We start from the raw sequence: 19,553 nt of genomic DNA on the forward strand, positions 1-19,553 counted from the left end.
TGCTCGTAATCGTGGAAGCACAAAAAGTAAAACGATTTTATGAACATCCATTCATGCGCATGCTGGCTGTGTGCCAAACTGCAAATGCCATGATTTTTGTAACTCTTTATACTAAATAATTACAGCAGAAGTCACACTTTTAAATGAGTGTATGCGGGATTATTACTTGTTCTCATTGAAAAGCACCCCGTCCCTCTCACACACTTTCTATCGCTCATCAACAAGTGCTCCACTCCTCAGTGAATCCAGCACATGCAACTCGCGCACCCTCCTATAGTTAAGCAAATGAGCGCGCGCACGGGGAAGCCTATCGCGCTCGGGGATTGGTCCGGACCCTTCGAATACAATTATCTCCTGAAAAACCGAACGATTGAAATGGAATCACTTTTTTTGTCATCACGCAGGACTCTTCAGTTTACAGAATTGAGTCGCTACAGGTGGTTGTCTGCAACCCTGCGCAGAAAGAAATATCCTCACAGACTGAAGGGTTTTTAAATTCTAATATATATATATTTTTTTACATGCGCAAACAATTCCTCAAACGTTTTATCTCGCTTGATTTATGTAGCCTAATGACCGCTTTACACACCGACTCGTAATTTATTCCCGGTTGTTTGAATCGGATGTGTCTTCTAATTAGTTGATTTGGAACACTTTGTGCATTCGGTTTCCATTTGTCATTCTAGAACGGGAAAACCACCCGGCCAAAAGCCGACAGGTAAGGTGACAAAGGCTGTGACTGTTTACTTTGTTTTTTTTAAATTAATTTTAACTTGATTTATTTTGAACTGAGACACTTTACAAGTTCCAGACAACTATGTATAACATGATGGAACACGAGTTGAAGCCCTCTGGGCAACAGCAGTCGCACCAAACCGCCATGTCTCCGGTCACCGGCAACTCTCACCTGGGGTCCAAATCACTGTGTCCTCCGGGCGGGGACCCCATGGACAAGGTCAAAAGACCCATGAACGCCTTCATGGTCTGGTCTAGGGGCCAGCGCCGCAAGATGGCCCAGGAGAACCCCAAGATGCACAACTCTGAGATCAGCAAGCGGCTGGGCGCCGAGTGGAAGCTACTGACTGATGCTGAGAAGCGGCCATTCATTGACGAAGCAAAGCGCCTCAGGGCGGTGCACATGAAGGATTACCCCGATTACAAGTACAAACCACGCCGTAAATCCAAGCCCCTGCTCAAGAAGGACAACCAGATGGGAAAGTACCCTCTCTCTGCCGGGAACCTGCTGGCCGCCGCGCAGGGCCAAGGTGGGAGCCCCAGGATGGAGAGTTACGGGTGGGGCCCGGCGGGAGGTTACGCCGGGATGCAGAGCGAGGCCCTGGGCTACACTCAGCAGCTGCACCGCTACGACCTGTCCGCTCTCCAGTACCCCCAGGCCATGACCGCAGCACAGACGTATATGAACGGTGCCAACACTTACAGGTAGGATATGTTCCAGTTCTAAATTCCATTCCGCATCTTCTGATTCTAATGCCTAATTGAGAAGGACAATGTTTTATAGCTTTCATGTAAATCCAGTTTTGATAACGAGAGTTTAATGACAGTGCTTGCTCGCCAGTTGCCACCGTTGTAATCTGACACCTGCAGTTACTGAGTTTATTGCGTATTGTATGAGAAGGTCACCCTCAATACTTAACCTACCTCAACATTTGAAAGCGTGTACCCTTTTGTATAACCTAGACAACGTTTCTTATTTGATTTGGAACCAATTATAAACTTGTCAGTGGCTCGGCAGCCTTAAGTTAGCAAATTTCCATCTTCTCGTTATTGTGATACGATTTGAGCTAGTCTGAACAGAACCCCACTTTCTCTGCTTTAAACCAGTGTTTGCTGCAGAATCAATGTTGCACTAAATCAAGACTTATTGTTAAATCACATTACTTTAGGCCCAATTATTGCAGTTTATCACATAAAAGATATAGCCTGCTGCTTTTAATGGACCATGAATTATTAATCGCCCAACATGGAATAAATTATTTAACATTACTTCTGCATTTTGTTACATTTTATTAGTTAATGCAGTATACAATCAGGACAGTTTCAGCCAGCTTCATGCCTTGTCAGTATTTCAAAATGTGTGTCAGATAATGAGCATGATGGGTTTTGAATTACTTTGAGCTGCTCAAATTTAGTTAAACACTTGTTTGTTAAACACTTCCAACATTCTGACTCAGACACATTTGATGAATTTTATAATCTGATTGGCAACAAACACATGGGTCCTAACTGGATTTGCCTGTTTAAAACTAAGATGAATTAGAACCCATGTCATGGACTCACAACCCTCGCCCATCCAACACAGAGCCATAACTTTTGTTTTTCTCCCAATTATTTTTCAGAAGATTACTTTGTATTTTTGTTTTTCAGAAGTGCTAAATATACTACACATTTAAGGATAAAATCATTCAAGTTTGACCTGTCATTTAACCTTTTTAATTTATTTAAACATTCTACCTTATGTCTTTAGAACTTGGGTTAATATTTTTTACAATTTTGTTTTTACCTTATTAGCTTTTACCTTTACCAGGCTAGTCTCATGGAGATTAAAAATCTCTAACAAGAAACCGGGCCAAAATAACAGCGCTCACACTTGCAACAAAGCACTGCAGTTTTAAAAACATACAATTGGTTAAGTGTAGGTTGTTAACTTGTTTTCGGGCCTGTGGATTGTAGAGCATGTGTAGAGGCCCACTCTATGGGAAAGCTTTGTGTGTGGTCCTTTACCCACAATCCTCTAGTCCGCATCAGTGCCTTCTCCCAGGCCTCTTGCAGAGAGACACCAGTGACTCATTTAGTTTCATCTAAAAAGAAATTGCTTAATTAACACATTCACACCGCTTTTTCATGCTTCCAATGTAAAATAATTCCTCGCCCTGCTATCTTTAAGCGCCTTTAGTTGGTTTATGAATTCTTTAACTGAGAATATCTGCAGTTTGCTTCATGGTGCTGTAGTTGGTGGCCTAACTAGTCTGGACCTGTCCTGTCCCCAATCCCCATCCCATGCTGTTTGTAAACAGATAGGGTGGATTCCATGGGCTCTCCCTCAAGGTGACTCATTGCTGGTCACATCAGATCTATGCATGTCTGTCTGCACCCAGTATAATCTATTGCATGCCCCTCTTCTGACTGTCATGCAGGTGTAATTATTTAATTCAGATGGGTCTGTCTTGGAATCAATATGAATCTGCACTCTTATTTGACAAATCCACTCTAATATCCCAAAGAAAATACTGAACTTGTTGCAAATTTGAGATGAAACTGAAATATTGGACACTTCATAATCGGTCCGTTCTTTACGACACATTTCGGAAATAAATTATTTGTATTGAACTGAGTAGACATGATTGTCTGTCATGTAGAATAGTCTAATCGGGTCTAGGCTATGTGTTGCGTGTGTACCTGACAATTTAGTGGCGTGGCCCGACATGACATACTGTAGCATAACATTCATATAATTTAGTCAATAACAGCATCTCCCCCCCCCCCTCTCCTCCTCAGCCCTATGTCTTACAGCAGCAGCCACCAGCAGCCCAACCCAGTCATGTCCATGGTGAAGCCAGAGCCAGTGTCGCACTCCCCGACTGGTGGACCTAACCACCACCGTGGGCCTCTCCAGGGGGACCTGAGGGATATGATTAGTATGTACATCCCCGGGGGGGACACCAATGACCCTGTCTCCCAGAGAGGAGGCTACAGCGTCCAGCAACACTATCTCAGTGGGACTGTGCCTCTCACTCATATCTAGGGATTGGTGGGATAGTGACTGGGACTCAATGTGAGTGTGCTGGCTTGGAGAGGCACAAGGACACCAGTTATGTCACACACGCTGGGCACAACATTGTCAGACCCACTCATTATGGTCCCGTGTTGCGTTTATAAAAAACAGTGACTTTATATAAAAATGTTATTTTTCTACCTCTGCATTTTGACTACAATAATGAGCCCACCCTCTGTCCCTAGTCTGTCCCAAGACTAGGTTGTTTCGTTCAGTCGCCCATCCACTTCTTGGACGGAGACCCTTCTCAATTAACTTCTCATTATGACGGACTGCTGTACTGTACATAGACTTTGTGATGATTAAATGTTTGTTTGTGTACATATATATTTTTTCCCCTCTTTTGACAAAAACTGAGCTTGACATCACAAGCTTCCATTCAAAAATGCCCAGGCCCCTATGTATGTCACAAAGCATGTGACTGTAGTATGTTCACAATTGTTCCATTGTGTTCTGCCTCCTGTCTTGTCCTACTGGCACAGTAGTGCCCCTCGGGTTGATCGGTAATCATCGTGAACTAAACCAACCGGGAGAGAGACACGGGCAGTGTCCCAAATGGCACCCTATTCCCCATATAGTGGTCTACTTTTGACCTGGGCCCTGCATGGTCAAAAGTAGTGCACTATAAAGGGAATAGGGTGCCATGTGGGATGCAGACAGAGGGGGCCCCACCACGGGAACGCAACACACTGGGAACCGGGGTCAGTCAATCACTATCCTCCTAAGGCCAGTGACATACAAATCACATGACCCACCACAAGGATTCTGAGGATTGTGATTCCTGAACTGGTTTTGTTTGTGGAACGGAACATCTCAAATCAACTAACCGCTTGCTAGTGCAGTGAAATGGGGAGACCAAGGGAGAAATGCACAGAGTATAACTTGAATGAAGTGACTTGTTTTTTTTAATATACAAGTATGGCCACTTGTTGCCTTCTACTGCTTTGTGAGTAAGCGTGCTTGTTTTTAAAGCCAATTTCATAGGATGACATGGTATAGTCTGTTGGACAATCTTATGAGTTCATTGGATCCAATGGAAATGAGTATGTGAGATTAACTGGTGTGTTTAGTAGTACTGTATGTCCAAACCCCATACCAATACATTTTTGGTTTGTCTTCAACTTTTTTTTATTTTTTAAGTTGAAGGAAAAATCCACTCATTCTTTAACTTTTTTTTCATTAGTCCAATGTTGATACAGTCCCCATGTTTTGCATGTCAGCAGTCAAGTTTTCAAGAAGAAAAGTCACTTGCCACATGATGTTTTGTATCATGTGGCAAGTGACACTTTGCCTCTAGAAAATCATATCTTAAACTTGACTGCTGACATGCAAAACATTTGGTGACTGTATCAACATTGGACCAATAAACAAAATGCAAATCCTGTCCTTTAACATAACCCCTTGCTGCTGCAATGAGATTTACATTTGTCAATGTAATTGTTTGCATTAGTCATCCATTTTTTTTTAACTTGTTTTGTAAATGCTATTAGGAGTTGTCCCAAGTTCTTAATGTTTATTGTTCAGATACCCCTGTTTTAATTGTGTTCATAGAATACAATTAACTGAATTACATTTTATACAAATGCTGCATTCTATTGAAGTTTATTTTACAAAATACATTTGAATGATTTTTCTCTAGCTCGGCAACTGTTTTTATGGATTTCTACTTATCCAACCAAGCACGGTTAGTACATTCTGCCCGGGCAACTAATGGTAGAGATTAAAATCTATTAATTTTACAATGTCTCCAGCTTCTCAGTTTCATATTTGAGTTGCCTGCTGCGTAAGGTCTTCAGATAACACATTCCACTTTTTATAATTCTACAAAATGACTGACAAAATGAGTTGGCATCAAGTTTTGTCTTAAATTTCCTGTTTCCTTTTCCTGTTGTAACAAGACTTGAGGGTTAAAATTAATTTGTCTTTGTTTCATCTCACAACACTCTCTAACTAATTTATGAATAGTTAAACAGTGCTGCTAAAAGTTAAAGAATCCATTTTAGATTTTTTTGCGGTCTGAAACTGCAAGTGGGTACATTTTTAGGCTGTGGAAGTGGTTGAACCACATCAAATTACAACCATTCTGGAACTGTCATGTTCCAACAGTCCCTTTTTTAGTATTGTACAATCCACTAAGGAACTTGCATAAAGGGAATGAATCAAATTATTTTTGGTTGGGTTTAAATACTATAATTTATATGAAAGGAATAATGAAACATGAATGTGTATTGCAATCCAAGTGTGTAAAACTTAATTTTTTTTGAATTTATTTAGTTGTCTAATCCTTGTTTGAGTCTTGCAACTTTTGATGTGCATTGTGTATAAATAAGCAATTTGAGGCACCTATACTAAGGGTATTTTTGTTAACTCATTTTCATATGTGGCATGGATGACAAGTATTAAAACGTTTTTAAATCCTCTGGTCTCCAAATATATTCCTTGCAGGTTTTCAGCAGTTTTCTTTGGACATTTTCAGCCATTTTAGTTTGTTCTCTAAACGTTTACATTTTAGAAATGCACTCCATTGTAAAACATGTAAATCAGTATAGCACTTTCAGGAAGATGACGCACCATTTATAGACTATTCTTTGGAAATTCCCGGCACAGGCTACAATTGTGCCAGTATGAATAATGCGTAGATTACACGTCAGATTAGGAGGTCGATTCATCCATCGGTGAAGGTTTTTGATATGGTACTCATTTGGAGCATATTTTGTCAGGCAAAGTTGAGAAATAAACGCATAATACAGGCTCTAAAAAATGTAATTATTTAATCCAATATTTTAAAACCAGCCAAAGTGACTGCTAATGTTTTACAACGCGTTATCAATTGTTCCTATTCAGTTTTGGCCGCTCAGCTGTTTGAGTGACCTCATCTGTCCGCGATCATTAGAGAAAATAACCATAGGCCTGACATCAGGCGCTCAATCAAAACGAGCCGGGTTTACTTTTAAACAGTGGCACCACAGGTGGACACCATTATGCTTGGGGATGCTTAAAATAAAACTTCGGAAGGAGGCGGACAAAAAAACGTTTGGGGAGATGGGACAGAGGCGTCCGGGGTGTAGGAGAGGCGCGGGGGGGTTAGAATGATTTAGGGTCGATCATTTACTTTTCTCCCCGTCTTTTAAATTTCACTTCTCCCCCTCTTGCCCACCCCTCCCCTTCTCCGGAGAGAAAGCGGGTGGCTGGCCCACTCATAATTGCCCGTTTCGGAGGCACATTGTCCCTAGCTTTTGAGCTCGCAGGTGCACATAGTAAAGCCGCGGAGTCTTCGGCGACTCCCCCAGAGAGCTTTGTTCCCTTTCTCTCGCTCCCCCGCCGAGCAGAAAATTAGCGTTGCATTCGGGGGCTTTATCGCCCCTTCTCTCCAGATCAGGCTTAACCCTTTCACCGCCCGTCGCCATTCTCATGGAAATCGGAGAGCCTGCGCAGGCTAATCGCAGGGTAGAGGGGAGGGGAGGATGGGAGAGCCATGGGGAAGATATGAGTGGAGTGGGGCAAGGGGGGGGGGGGGGGTAAACCGACCATCTCTCCCTCTCTGACAATATGACATTCAAGACCCAACTAACTCTACCAACACGGCCTGTCGTTTCCCTGGAAACTCTGAACTCAAGGCTGCGAAACGAGCCAAGAAAGTGCGTAAATTGGCCCTCACTACATTAGCCCCGGCCCATGACCACATGCACCCTTCGGAATATTAATTTGGGCCAAGCAGTTGGAGATTAGAACAATTTGGTCTATTCCTAAATAAGGGTGCAATAATTGAAACACACTAATTGGGAAGTTGTGTATGGAGGGGGAGATAAGGTACCATTTTGTTTGCGCCAAATGGTTAGCCAGATGGCATGAGTGGTGTTACTGTGTAGCAAGGACCCTTTTAAACTTTAAAGTGTAGGCCCATACTTTTGACAGCATTCATGTATATTGATCTGTATAAATTGACAAAGGTCCACTCGGGCTCCCTGCATCTCAGCGCAAGAGGAGTCACTACAGTCCCTAGTTCGAATCCAGGCTGTATCACATCCGGCCGTGATTGGGAGTCCCATAGGGCATCGCCCATTGGCCCAGCGTCGTCCGGGTTTGGCCGGGGTAGACCGTCATTGTAAATAAGAATTTGTTCTTAACTGACTTGCCTATTTCGATAAAGGTTAAAACAAGTTTGTTGTCCCACTGCATGACGGAAGTTAGATGATGGCCAGCCTGTGCGCCCTGTGCGTTCGGAGCGTTGTTGAGTTTGGTGAGGGGACATGGGGGTAGGAGGATTTTCTGGTAGAATACATTCAATATCTTAGCAACGGGCAGTGAGGCTTCAACAAGTGGTTGCCATGGATTTGGTGAGCCAGGGCTAAACAAGTGCGTGCGAGATGCTGGCGGTGTGACTTTTAAAGAATTATGGGAAGCTGTGGTAATCAGAAAGTCTTCTCTATGACTCAGGGGGCTAGTTACAATACGCTCAGTTCTTTTTTTATGTCGACTTGCTTTTTCTGATGCTGAGACATTCCTTACTCATAAGCGTAAACTCATTTGCTGTGATATATCCTGCTTTAAATTAATGCACGCGCAACGACTGGTAGGCCTAATTGGGTCTCTCTTATTTGATCAATGAGCAAGTTCACATTTGCCTTGTCTCATACTGTCTGAAACGTCTCTTACTCATAAACACATTTTGCTGCATAGGCCTATCCCACTGGGTACACCACGTCATTTCAACGTGGATAATTGGGTAATATTTGGTTGAGATGTTGTTCAATGAGATTAAAACCTATATTCACCCACTCAAAATACAGCAAAATGTTAATTGAATTTCAAATGTGTTATCACCATGCTGTCAACCACCTAAAAGCACAATCAAATGCCAATGGAAAAACAATGTCTGACTTTTGGTTTAGTTGTCAACCAAATGTCTATTTACTGTATTACAAAATAAATATTGAATTGAGTTTGGTTGACAAGACAACCAAATATCAACTTTTAAAATGAATGTATCTATTGCTTGGATAGATTCCATCTGAGCCACTGGCTTAATCCCATTCTTTAACTTTTATTTTTGGTTGAGTTGAAAAGTTGAAGATGTGAATCCAACATATCATTTGTTAACTTGTTAATAGGCTAGTTATTGTATTTTGAAATGGAATTGTATGGTTGCCAACGCAACCAAATATTAAAATATTAAGGAGATGTATCTTCTGCTTGGAAGGTTCCATCTGTGCCACTGATTTAAGTCTGGCTTTAATTCCAGTTTGTCTACAAATTAATAATTCATTTGTTCGGTTCACATCTCCATCTCAACCAAATATCTAAATAAAAGGACTAAATATAATAAAATCACACTTAAAATACCACTAGCTACACACTGGTTGAATCAACTTCGTTTTTACATAATTTCAACAGATTTCCATTGAGCCAAAGTGGAATAGAAGTTGAATTGACATCTTTGCCTAGTGGGATGCACTTAAAAAAAAGTTTGATTTGATTTAGTCCTATTATTTAACTTGGATTTTTGGTTGAGATGGAGATCATGAATCCAATATATCAATTAAGACAAACTGGAATTAAAGTGATGCTCCAGAACTTTTTTATATTTTCAGCCAGTAATTTGAAAGTGGTGCTCATGAGGTAAAACGTCATCCAATTGTGTATTACGTCATCCAATTGTGTACTACGTCATCCATTTTGTATGATATGTTATGTCCTGCAAATTTTTAATAATATATACAGTACCAGTCAAAAGTTCGGACACACCTTCTTATTCACACCTACTCACATTTCTTTATCTTTACTATTTTCTACATTGTAGAATAATAGTGAACATCAACACTTTGAAATAACACATATGGAATCATGTAGTAACCAATAAAGGGTTACACAAATCAAAACAACTTGATGACAGCTTTGCACACACTTGGCATTATCTCAACCAGCTTCATGAGGTCGTCACCTGGAATGCATTTCAATTAGCAGGTGTGCCTTGTTAAAAGTTAATTTGTGGAATTTCTTTCCTTCGTAATGCGTTTGAGCCAATCAATTGTGTTGTGACAAGGTAGTGGTGGTATACAGAAGATAGCCCTATTTGGTAATAGACCAAGTCCATATTATGGCAAGAATAGCTCAAATAAGCAAAGAGAAGCGACAGTCCATCATTACTTTAAGACATGAAGGTCAGTCCATCCGGAAAATGTCAAGAACTTTTAAAGTTTCTTCAAGTGCAGTTGCAAAAACCATCAAGCGCTATGATGAAACTGGCTTTCATGATGGACCACCACAGGAAAGGAAGACCCAGAGTTACCTCTGCTGCAGAGGATACGTTCATTAGAGTTAACTGCACCTCAGATTGCAGCCCAAATAAATGCTTCACAGAGTTCAAGTAACAGACACATCTCAACATCAACTGTTCAGAGGAGACTGCGTGAATCAGGGCTTCATGGTCGAATTGCTGCAAAGAAACCACCACTAAAGAACACAAATAAGAATAAGAGACTTGCTTGGGCCAAGAAACACAGGCAATGGACATTAGACTGGTGAAAATCTGTCCTTTAGTCTGATGAGTCCAACTGTGAGATTTTTGGTTCCAACTGGCGTGTCTTTGTGAGACACAGAGTAGGTGAAAGGATGATCACAACATGTGTGGTTCCCACCGTGAAGCATGGAAGAGGAGGTGTGATGGTGTGGGGGTGCTTTGCTGGTGACACTGTCTGTAAATTTATTTTGAATTCAAGGCACAAACAACCAGCATGGCTACCACAGCATTCTGCAGCGATACGCCATCCCATCTGGTTTGCGCTTAGTGGGACTATCATTTGTTTTTCAACAGGACAATGACCCAACATACCTCCACCTCCAGAATTCAATTCGTACAATATGTTACAAATTTGTTGTGCTTAAGATCCCAGACTGCATCTTCAAAGTCAAACTAAGTTAGTGGCACAGATGTAACTATCCAACCAGGAGATACAGCTGCTTCAAATGGTGATATTTTGTTGCATTGACACAATTCACTAAATATTCACAATTCACAATTCCCTAAATATCCTAACATTTTAAATCAACCGAAGCTTGAAACCCTGGGCCTATTTTGTCTATTTTTAGAAGAATCTTTGGTTAAATTAAAACAATAGCTGTTGATGACTTTCAAATGCTATGTAGGCCTAAATAGCATTATTGATGATGTGTGATAAAGTATGGCCACATTTCGTTTACTCCGTTAGCACCTTTTTTCTAAGAGCGTAGGTTTATCTAGATCCTAAAGAGGTTATTCGGCTGTCCCCATAGGAGAACCCTTTGAAGAACCCTTTTTGGTTCTTACCTGGAACCAAAAAGCGTTCTCCTATGGGGACAGCCAAATAACCCTTTTGGGAGCATTTTTTCTAAGAGTGTACACTTTGGAATGACTACTATAGCAACAGTGAATATATTTAGTTTCTCACGATAGCACATTGGTAATAGTGAGTGACAAATATCATAGCTAAGCAGGGCTGGGCCTAGTTAAAACCCTGGTCAGTGTTATCCGGTGTCCTTGGGACGACCCTACCCTAAAACCTAACCCTAACCTTAACCCCTACCTTAACCATTTTACATTTCAACTTCAATGGAGAAGTGACATCCCAAAGATTCCGGAGAGCACCGACCTTAAATCCCTGGATAGGAGACCAGAGGGTAGCTGTAAATAGATACATTGCATTTGGGCCACTTTACTTTTTCCACATTTTGTTACGCTACAGCCTTATTCTAAAATGTATTTAACATTTTTTTCAATCATCAATCTACACACAATACCCCATAATGACAAAGCGAAAACACATTTTTAGACGTTTTTGCCAATTTATTACAAAATAAAAACAGAAATACTTTATTTACATAATTATTCTGAACCTTTGCTATGATACTCCATTGATCATCCTTGAGATGTTTCTACAACTTGATTGGATTCCACCTGTGGTAAATTCAATTGATTGGACATGATTTGGAAAGGCACACACCTGTCTATATAAGGTCCCACAGTTGACAGTGCATGGCAGAGCAACAACCAAACCATAAGGTCGAAGGAATTGTCCATAGAGCTCCCAGACAGGATTGTGTCGAGGCACAGATCTGGGGAGAGGTACCAAAAATGTCTGCAGCATTGAAGGTACCCAAGAACACAGTGGCCTCCATCATTCTTAAATGGAAGAAGTTTGGAACCACCAAGACTCTTCCTAGAGCTGGCCGCTTGGCCAAACTGAGCAATTGGGGGAGAAGGGCCTTGGTGACCAAGAACCCGATGGTCACTCTGACAGAGCTCCAGAGCTTCCTCTGTGGAAGTGGGAGAACCTTCCAGAAGGACAACCATCTCTGCAGCACTCCACCAATCAGGCATTTATGGTAGAGTGGCCAGACGGAAGTCACTCCTCAGTAAAAGACAACAGCCAGCTTGGAGTTTGCCGAAAGGCACCTAAAGGACTCTCAGACCATGAGAAACAAGATTCTATGGTCTGATGAAACCTTGATTGAACTCTTTGGTCTGGAGCAGGGGCGAAAATCTGATATCAACTTTGGAGGGGACAATTACATTACATTTTCTCAAGAGCAATTCCTGAGGGAGACACCAAAAGTAGTGCTGTAATACATAGCCTACGTTGTAATATGTTAAATGTATATTGAGGAACAATAATCACTACTACTGGATAATTGATAGGTACAGTAGTTAATTGAAGGGTTGTCCCAACTTCTTCAAATGTTTAAATCATTATAATACTACTACTAATAATAGTTATAGCAGTGTTCCTTATCAGTCCAGTATGTATGCAGGTATTTGTACTTACAACCAGCAATACCAAGAAAGGCCAGTAGGTGGCAATGGTACTGTACACTGTATGGGTGCAGTTTTCGTAAATACAATGAACATGGTGTGATTCGTCTAAAATAATCTCCATTGAGAACCATCACAACGTTGGTCTCCACTGGCCTGAGTCTACTACAATAGTTTTACAAGAACAAAAAGACACAAATAAATGAATAACCCAAATAAATCAACCAAAATATCCTTCAGTCAGTGTCTCAACTCTTCAAACAGCAGCTATGGACAAGTATGTCACACAAAAATAACATTAAATAAATAATTAGTAAGTGTACGGTCATGTACTAAAAACTGAAAACGACTAAACAAAAGAACAAATATCATACTATACACCAGGGGTCCATGGACCCCTAGGGGTCCCTGGTGTTATTGAAAGGGGTCCTGTAATTGAAAGGGGTCCGTGAAATAAAAAGTGTAATGAACGTATTCAGTACCACAAGGTTTCCAGTAACTTAACATATAATATAGAGGGGGTGGAGGTCCCTGAGGACCGCTCAAAACCTTGCCTGCCTTGCCTCAAAATATGCAGGGGTTCCAGTACCCCTCAAAAGGTTGAGAACCACTGCTATACACACTACTGAACAAAAGAACTGAACATATGTTTGTGGGTTTCAATGGATCCAACAAATTGCTGACAGATATTTTCCCTCTTGAGACTGTCCAGCCTGTCTTTATGTACGTTACAGACAACTACGCCGTTCAGTCTCTCTTGGCCCATGCTAGCCCGTAGCCAAGTCTTTAACCTGCGGAGTGCACTGAAACTCCTCTCAGCCTCACATGAAGACACTGGCACCACAAACAAAATTCTGATCAGCACCTCAACTTGGTCAAACAACCCCCGCACCTCCACTGGAAGACTCCTGAGGACCTCTGCTGCCTCTCCACTGCTGCTACAGGGGTATTTGTTGTGAAAGACAGGGATCTGCACTGAAAGAGAATCTATGTTCAGCTCTGGGTACTGATCTAGAGACTCATCCAACTCCCCCGTGAGAAGCGCTCTTTCCAACTTTTGCAGGACGTTTAGACTGTCCTGATCAAAATGGTCGCCAAACTGAACCTCCACACCATCCAACACTTAAAAATTCTGCCCTATAGTGATCCACTGCTTTGCCAGCAAATCATCTTGAATGTGTCTCAATGGATTCAATAGAGTCAATCAATGTTGTTGCTTTCTCATACAGTCAAAGGTAGCTTTCGTCATTTCTCTTGCCCCTAAGAGATGACCGCACACACTCGACTGCAGCCTGCATACCAGAGACAGTCTGAGTTTTCTTCTGCAGTGAAATGTTTAGACATTCAAGCTCTCCAAGAACAGCAGAGGCAAGTGTGAGGCCCAACACAGTCTTGCCTTTGCTGAAGTGCTCGAACAAGCCACTGGCAGTTGAAGCTGTCTTGGATGCAGTTTTTGCCATCTCCTCTAGGCTGCTTAGTACCCGCTCATGCTGTCCTAGCACAGCTCTAATAGTAGTATTCCGCACAGTCCACCTTGTTGGACATAGGGGTTTCAGGGTGGTCAGATTTATATCTTTGGACATGACTATTGATTCAAACCTGCTCTTAAACATTCCTGACTGGCCATAGAGGACACCTAACTGATGGACCCAGGAAAGGGAATCCCGGATCAGTGGGGAGGCTGAGCAGCCAGCCTGTGTAATCAGATTTACTGTGTGCTCCACAATGTACATAGAGGGCTAATGGCTGCTGCCTCCTCACAATTGCCTGTGCACCTGTGTATTTTCCTGCCATGTTTGAGGCACCATCGTAACTCTGCCCACGTAAGCCAGACATGGGCAAATTGAGCCTCAACAACACATCAGTTGCCACTTCCGCAATGCCCTCGCCTGTTGTCTCCGACACCCTGTACAGCCCAATAAACTCCTCGTGAGGGACAAGGTCATGGTCAACATAACGCAGACAGACACTCTCCTGTTCAGGACCAGAGACATCTTGAGTACCATCAACAATTACTGAAAATTGTACAATCGGAAGAGACCTAATCTCAGCTGCAATGGCTCGAATGACTGTATTTGCCATGATGTTCAGAATTTCATTCCGTGCTTTGGGGCCTTTGTACATTGTGGTACGCTCTGTTAACCACTTCAGTAAAATGGGATCATCCTCTTCTGCCCTAAGTTTCAAAAGCTGGTATAAATTCCCACTGTCATCCGTGTGGCCTCTAAAGGCTTGTCCCCGTCTTACTACATGCCACACCGAACTAACAATTTTCATCAAGCAATACCTTGCGTCCTCCTGCTGTTTACCCCACGCGCTGGATAACTGGACACTGATTGGATTTAGCTGGTGTGCTGTTACAGTTACAAAGTGGCGGTGGGTTTGGCAGTTTTGATGTGCTGTACATTTTTCAATGGCTTTTCTCCAGTTCCTAAATCCTGCACTAATGAAGGCAGCATCTGCTCTTTGGCCAAAAGATGGCTGGCTTGAAAACCCTTGGCTACAGTGAAAACACAACACTCCTTTTATTGATGGATTATAATGTAGCCAGGGGAAATCGCGAAACTATCTCTCTTGAAACGTCAACACTCTGTTGGCAAGAGCTTGCGGTTCTATAAATTGTGGGTGTGGCTGATATAGTTTTGTGCCATCACTGAGGTAACTGGACAATGCTGTGCCACTGTCCCCTATACTGGTGCTGCTGGCAACAAGGGTGACACCTGGTCCTGCCGTGGCTGTGACATTGTTCTCTGAAGTCTCTCTCCCTGGCTCTTTCCCTTTCACCACCCTCACTGACTCACAGTCTGTCTCCTAGAAAATAAATAAGGTGTTTGCCGTACTCGTAACTACCGGTACCCAAAACTACACAATTAATCACAACAGCAATACCATTGCCTTAAACAAATCTTAGTTCAGTCACCAGTTTAAGTTGAGAGTGGGGGTATCCATGGCATTTTCCAATTATGTCCCTATTTACAAAAAAAAAATGGAGAACCTTTCATAATGTTGCCAAACAAAGACTCAACAAACTTACCTGAGACTCCCTGTCTCTGCCAGTCTGTCCCTGCATATCTGTCCCCAACTCTGCTGTCTGTGTGCCATCGGTTGCCTGCTCTGCCTAATGACATCATTGTGAAACATTTCCATTAGCATTTCACTTCTTTCTTATGAACATTTTATCAACTAGTCTTTGAGATATTAGGTTACTAGGGTTCTTACTTTGCGTTTTGGTGTACTGAAAAATACTCTGATGTCCGTCTTTTTTTTGCCATTTTTCTACCTGGCTGGCTACACACACACAGTGTGTAGGTTATTTACAGTAAGAGATGGGCTTCTATCATCTTATCTTCTATCATTCTATATGTGCTTCGATCTAAAAGATAGCTAGCAAATTTGAAACAGATTGCAGTGACAAGAGTTGACAGCTGTATGAGTTCACCAATTACACAACATATGCTGCAACCTTTCGTCATTATATTATAGTTTGTTTCATATTGGCTGACTTCCAACAAAAGCTGAATTTGCAAAGCTAACGAGCACCAATTCCGTTTCTGTGGTGTTTGCTATAATCTTTGCTACCTGGTTAAATAAAGGTGAAATAAAATAAAAATAAAAAAGTTCACTAGCGACAATTTAGCTTTTGCAACGAAACCATTAAATGTATTTAAGACAATGGTAGAAGAAAGTGTAGTTCTGTTCAGTTTGGACTTCAGTTTATCGCTAACCTTATCACAGGGACTTTGAAGCACTCCAGCTGCATGCTAATCTTGGAATAAACTGACGATAGCAAAGATTCCATCTTTGACGACGCCACATAAATGGAATAGGTACTAGCTAGCTTGATGGTTAACGTTTGCTTTAGTTTGCATGCTAGCTCTGCAAATTCAGCTAGTGTGTGTGTGTGTGTGTGTGTGAACCCTGCCAACATAAAAAAAAAAAAAAACATTGCTATGGCCGATTGACTAGATAAACCTCACGTCAGTTACGTGCATTGAGTGCCTTTCACACAATAGATACGAACCCTCTTTTACCTTGCCAGCTAAGGAACTGGCAGTGGATCAAACCATTGTGAGGAAAATGGCGGGGGTCGCAATCTTTTGAAACTTAAAAACGCGCTATTAAGTGTCTATAATCAGCTTAAGTGCTTTCATTACATATTATGAATATTATTGAAATTACATAGTTATGTTTACAGTGATATATTGGGGGGGACAAATCATATTTTTCCCAGGATGGGGGGGTCGTGTCCCCCCTGTCCCCCCTGGGATTTCCGCCTATGGTCTGGAGGAAATCAGGTACCGCTCATCAACTGGCCAATACCATCCCTACGGTGAAGCATGGTGGTGGCAGCATCATGCTGTGGGGATGTTTTTTTAGCAACAGGGACTGGGAGACAAGTCAGGATCGAGGGAAAGATGAACGGAACAAAGTACAGAGAGATCCTTGATGAAAATCTGCTCCAGAGCGCTCAGGACTCTGACTGGGGTAAGGGTTCACCTTCCAACAGGACAACGACCTTAAGTACACAGCCAAGACAATGCAGGAGTGGCTTCGGGACACTCCCAACCAAAGCCCTGACTTGAACCCGATCTAACATTTCTGAAGAGACCTGAAAATAGCTGTGCAGCGATGCTCCCCATCCAACCTGACAGAGCTTGAGAGGATCTGCAGAGAAGAATGGGAGAAACTCCCCAAATACAGGTGTACCAAGCTTGTAGCGTCATACCCAAAAAGACTTGAGGCTGTAATCGCTGCCAAAGATGCTTCAACAAAGTACTGTGTAAAGGGTCTGAACATTTAAGTAAATGTGCTATTTCAGTTTTTTTTATATACAGTTGAATTTGGAAGTTTACATACACTTAGGGTGGAGTCATTAAAACTCGTTTTTCGACCACTCCACAAATATCTTGTTAACAAACTATAATTTTGGGAAGTCGGTTAGGACATGTACTTTGTGCATGACCCAAATCATTTTCCCAACAATTGTTTACAGACTACAGATTATTTCACTTATAATTCACTGTATCACAATTCCAGTGGGTCAGAAGATTACATACACTAAGTTGACTGTGCCTTTAAACAGCTTGGAAAATTCCAGAAAATAATGTCATGGCTTTAGAAGCTTCTGATAGGCTAATTGACATAATTTGAGTCAATTGGAGGTGTACCTGTGGATGTATTTCAAGGCCTACCTTCAAACTCAGTGCCTCTTTGCTTGACATAATGGGAAAATCAATAGAAATTAGCCAAGATCTCAGAAACAAATTGTAGACCTCCACAAGTCTGGTTCATCCTTCGGAGCAATTTCCAAATGCCTGAAGGTACCACGTTCATCTGTACAAACAATAGTACGCAAGTATAAACACCATGGGACCATGCAGCTGTCATATCGCTCAAGAAGAAGACGTGTTCTGTCTCCAAGAGATGAACATATTTTGGTGCAAAAAGTGCAAATCAATCCCAGAACAACAGCAAAGGACCTTGTGAAGATGCTGGAGGAAACAGGTACAAAAGTATCTATATCCACAGTAAAACGAGTCCTATATCGACATAACCTGATAGGCCGCTCAGCAAGGAAGAAGCCACTGCTCCAAAACCGCCATAAAAAAGCCAGACTACGGTTTGCAACTGCACATGGGGACAAAGATCGTACTTTTTGGAGAAATGTCCTCTGGTCTGATGAAACAAAAATAGAACTGTTTGGCCATAATGACCATCGTTATGTTTGGAGGCAAAAAGGGGGAGGCTTGCAACCCGAAGAACAGCATCCCAACCTTGAAGCACGGGGGTGGCAGCATCATGATGTGGCGGTGCTTTGCTGCAGGAGGGCCTGGTGCACTTCACAAAATAGATGGCATCATGAGCCTGAAAAAACTATGTGGATATACTGAAGCAACATCTCAAGACATCAGTCAGGAAGTTAAAGCTTGGTCGCAAATGGATCTTCCAAATGGACAATAACCCCAAGCATACTTCCAAAGTTGTGGCTAAATGGCTTAAGGACAACAAAGTCAAGGTATGGGAGTGGCCATCACAAAGCCCTGACCTCAATCCTATAGAAAATTTGTGGGCAGAACTGAAAAGACGTGTGAGAGCAAGGAGTCCTACAAACCTGACTCAGTTACACCAGCTCTGTCAAGAGGAATGGGCCAAAATTCACTTATTGTGGGAAGCTTGACTTTAACTGTATATATTTGCAAAAATCTGGTGTATTGTTGTCGATTGATTCGGGGAAGAAAATGCAATTTAATCAATTTTAGAATGGCTGTAATATATTTTGGGGGGTGAAAAGTCAAGGAGTCTGTATACTTTCCGAATGCACTGTACATTCTCCAGTAGGAGGTGCTGCCCAGCCTATTGTTTTTTTTCTGAAAGTGGATATAAGTTGAAGATATGACATTGTTTTAAGGGGTACAAATTCAAAAAAAATTTAACAAGGTTTGTCTATGTTGAAATTTGGTTACCATGATGACATAATCCTGTGGTTGAACTGTCACCCTCAAAACAACAATCGCTGACTGATTGCTTTTTCAAATCCAATGTATTTTCCATGTCACACTAGGTTGACAAATTACTTTGAAACAAAGTTGATTCAACCAATTTCTGCCCAGTGGGATGTAACCTTTCCTGCTTTTAATTCATTAATGTGCACCAACTGGCCTAATTGAGTCTCTTATTTTTCAAAGAGAGGGCACTCAAAGGTGGAGATTGACAATCATCTAAACACAAAAAGAGAAACACTTTTTCTCTTTAGTCAACATTGCTGCAGGAAACCTCACCACATCAGAAGTCGTCATGGAAACTCCTCGTGCATATTATTTACCTGCATTCCTTGAAGCCTACGAACCACTCCTCTCTTGCACGCAAAGCAGGGCAGAGCAAACACCTTCCTCACGCTCCCTTTCTGCAGCCCCGCCCGCACAGTGCGCACACATCGCCTACGTAGAGCTATAGGCAAGGATTTGAGCATCA

General features: G+C 41.9%; 1 protein-coding gene across 1 annotated transcript; it reads left to right on the forward strand.

Annotated features, from left to right (window-relative positions):
- The first annotated feature begins 378 nt into the window (after positions 1 to 378).
- On the forward strand, positions 379 to 6,211 carry LOC129865571 (transcription factor Sox-19b-like). Its single transcript, XM_055938458.1, has 2 exons — positions 379 to 1,440; positions 3,517 to 6,211. Exons 1-2 carry the CDS (start codon positions 818 to 820, stop codon positions 3,761 to 3,763), a joined length of 870 nt encoding a protein of 289 aa, XP_055794433.1. The 5' UTR covers positions 379 to 817; the 3' UTR covers positions 3,764 to 6,211.
- Positions 6,212 to 19,553: the final 13,342 nt, after the last annotated feature.

This window comes from Salvelinus fontinalis, chromosome 11 (genome assembly GCF_029448725.1).
Source record: "Salvelinus fontinalis isolate EN_2023a chromosome 11, ASM2944872v1, whole genome shotgun sequence".
NCBI lineage: Eukaryota > Metazoa > Chordata > Actinopteri > Salmoniformes > Salmonidae > Salvelinus > Salvelinus fontinalis.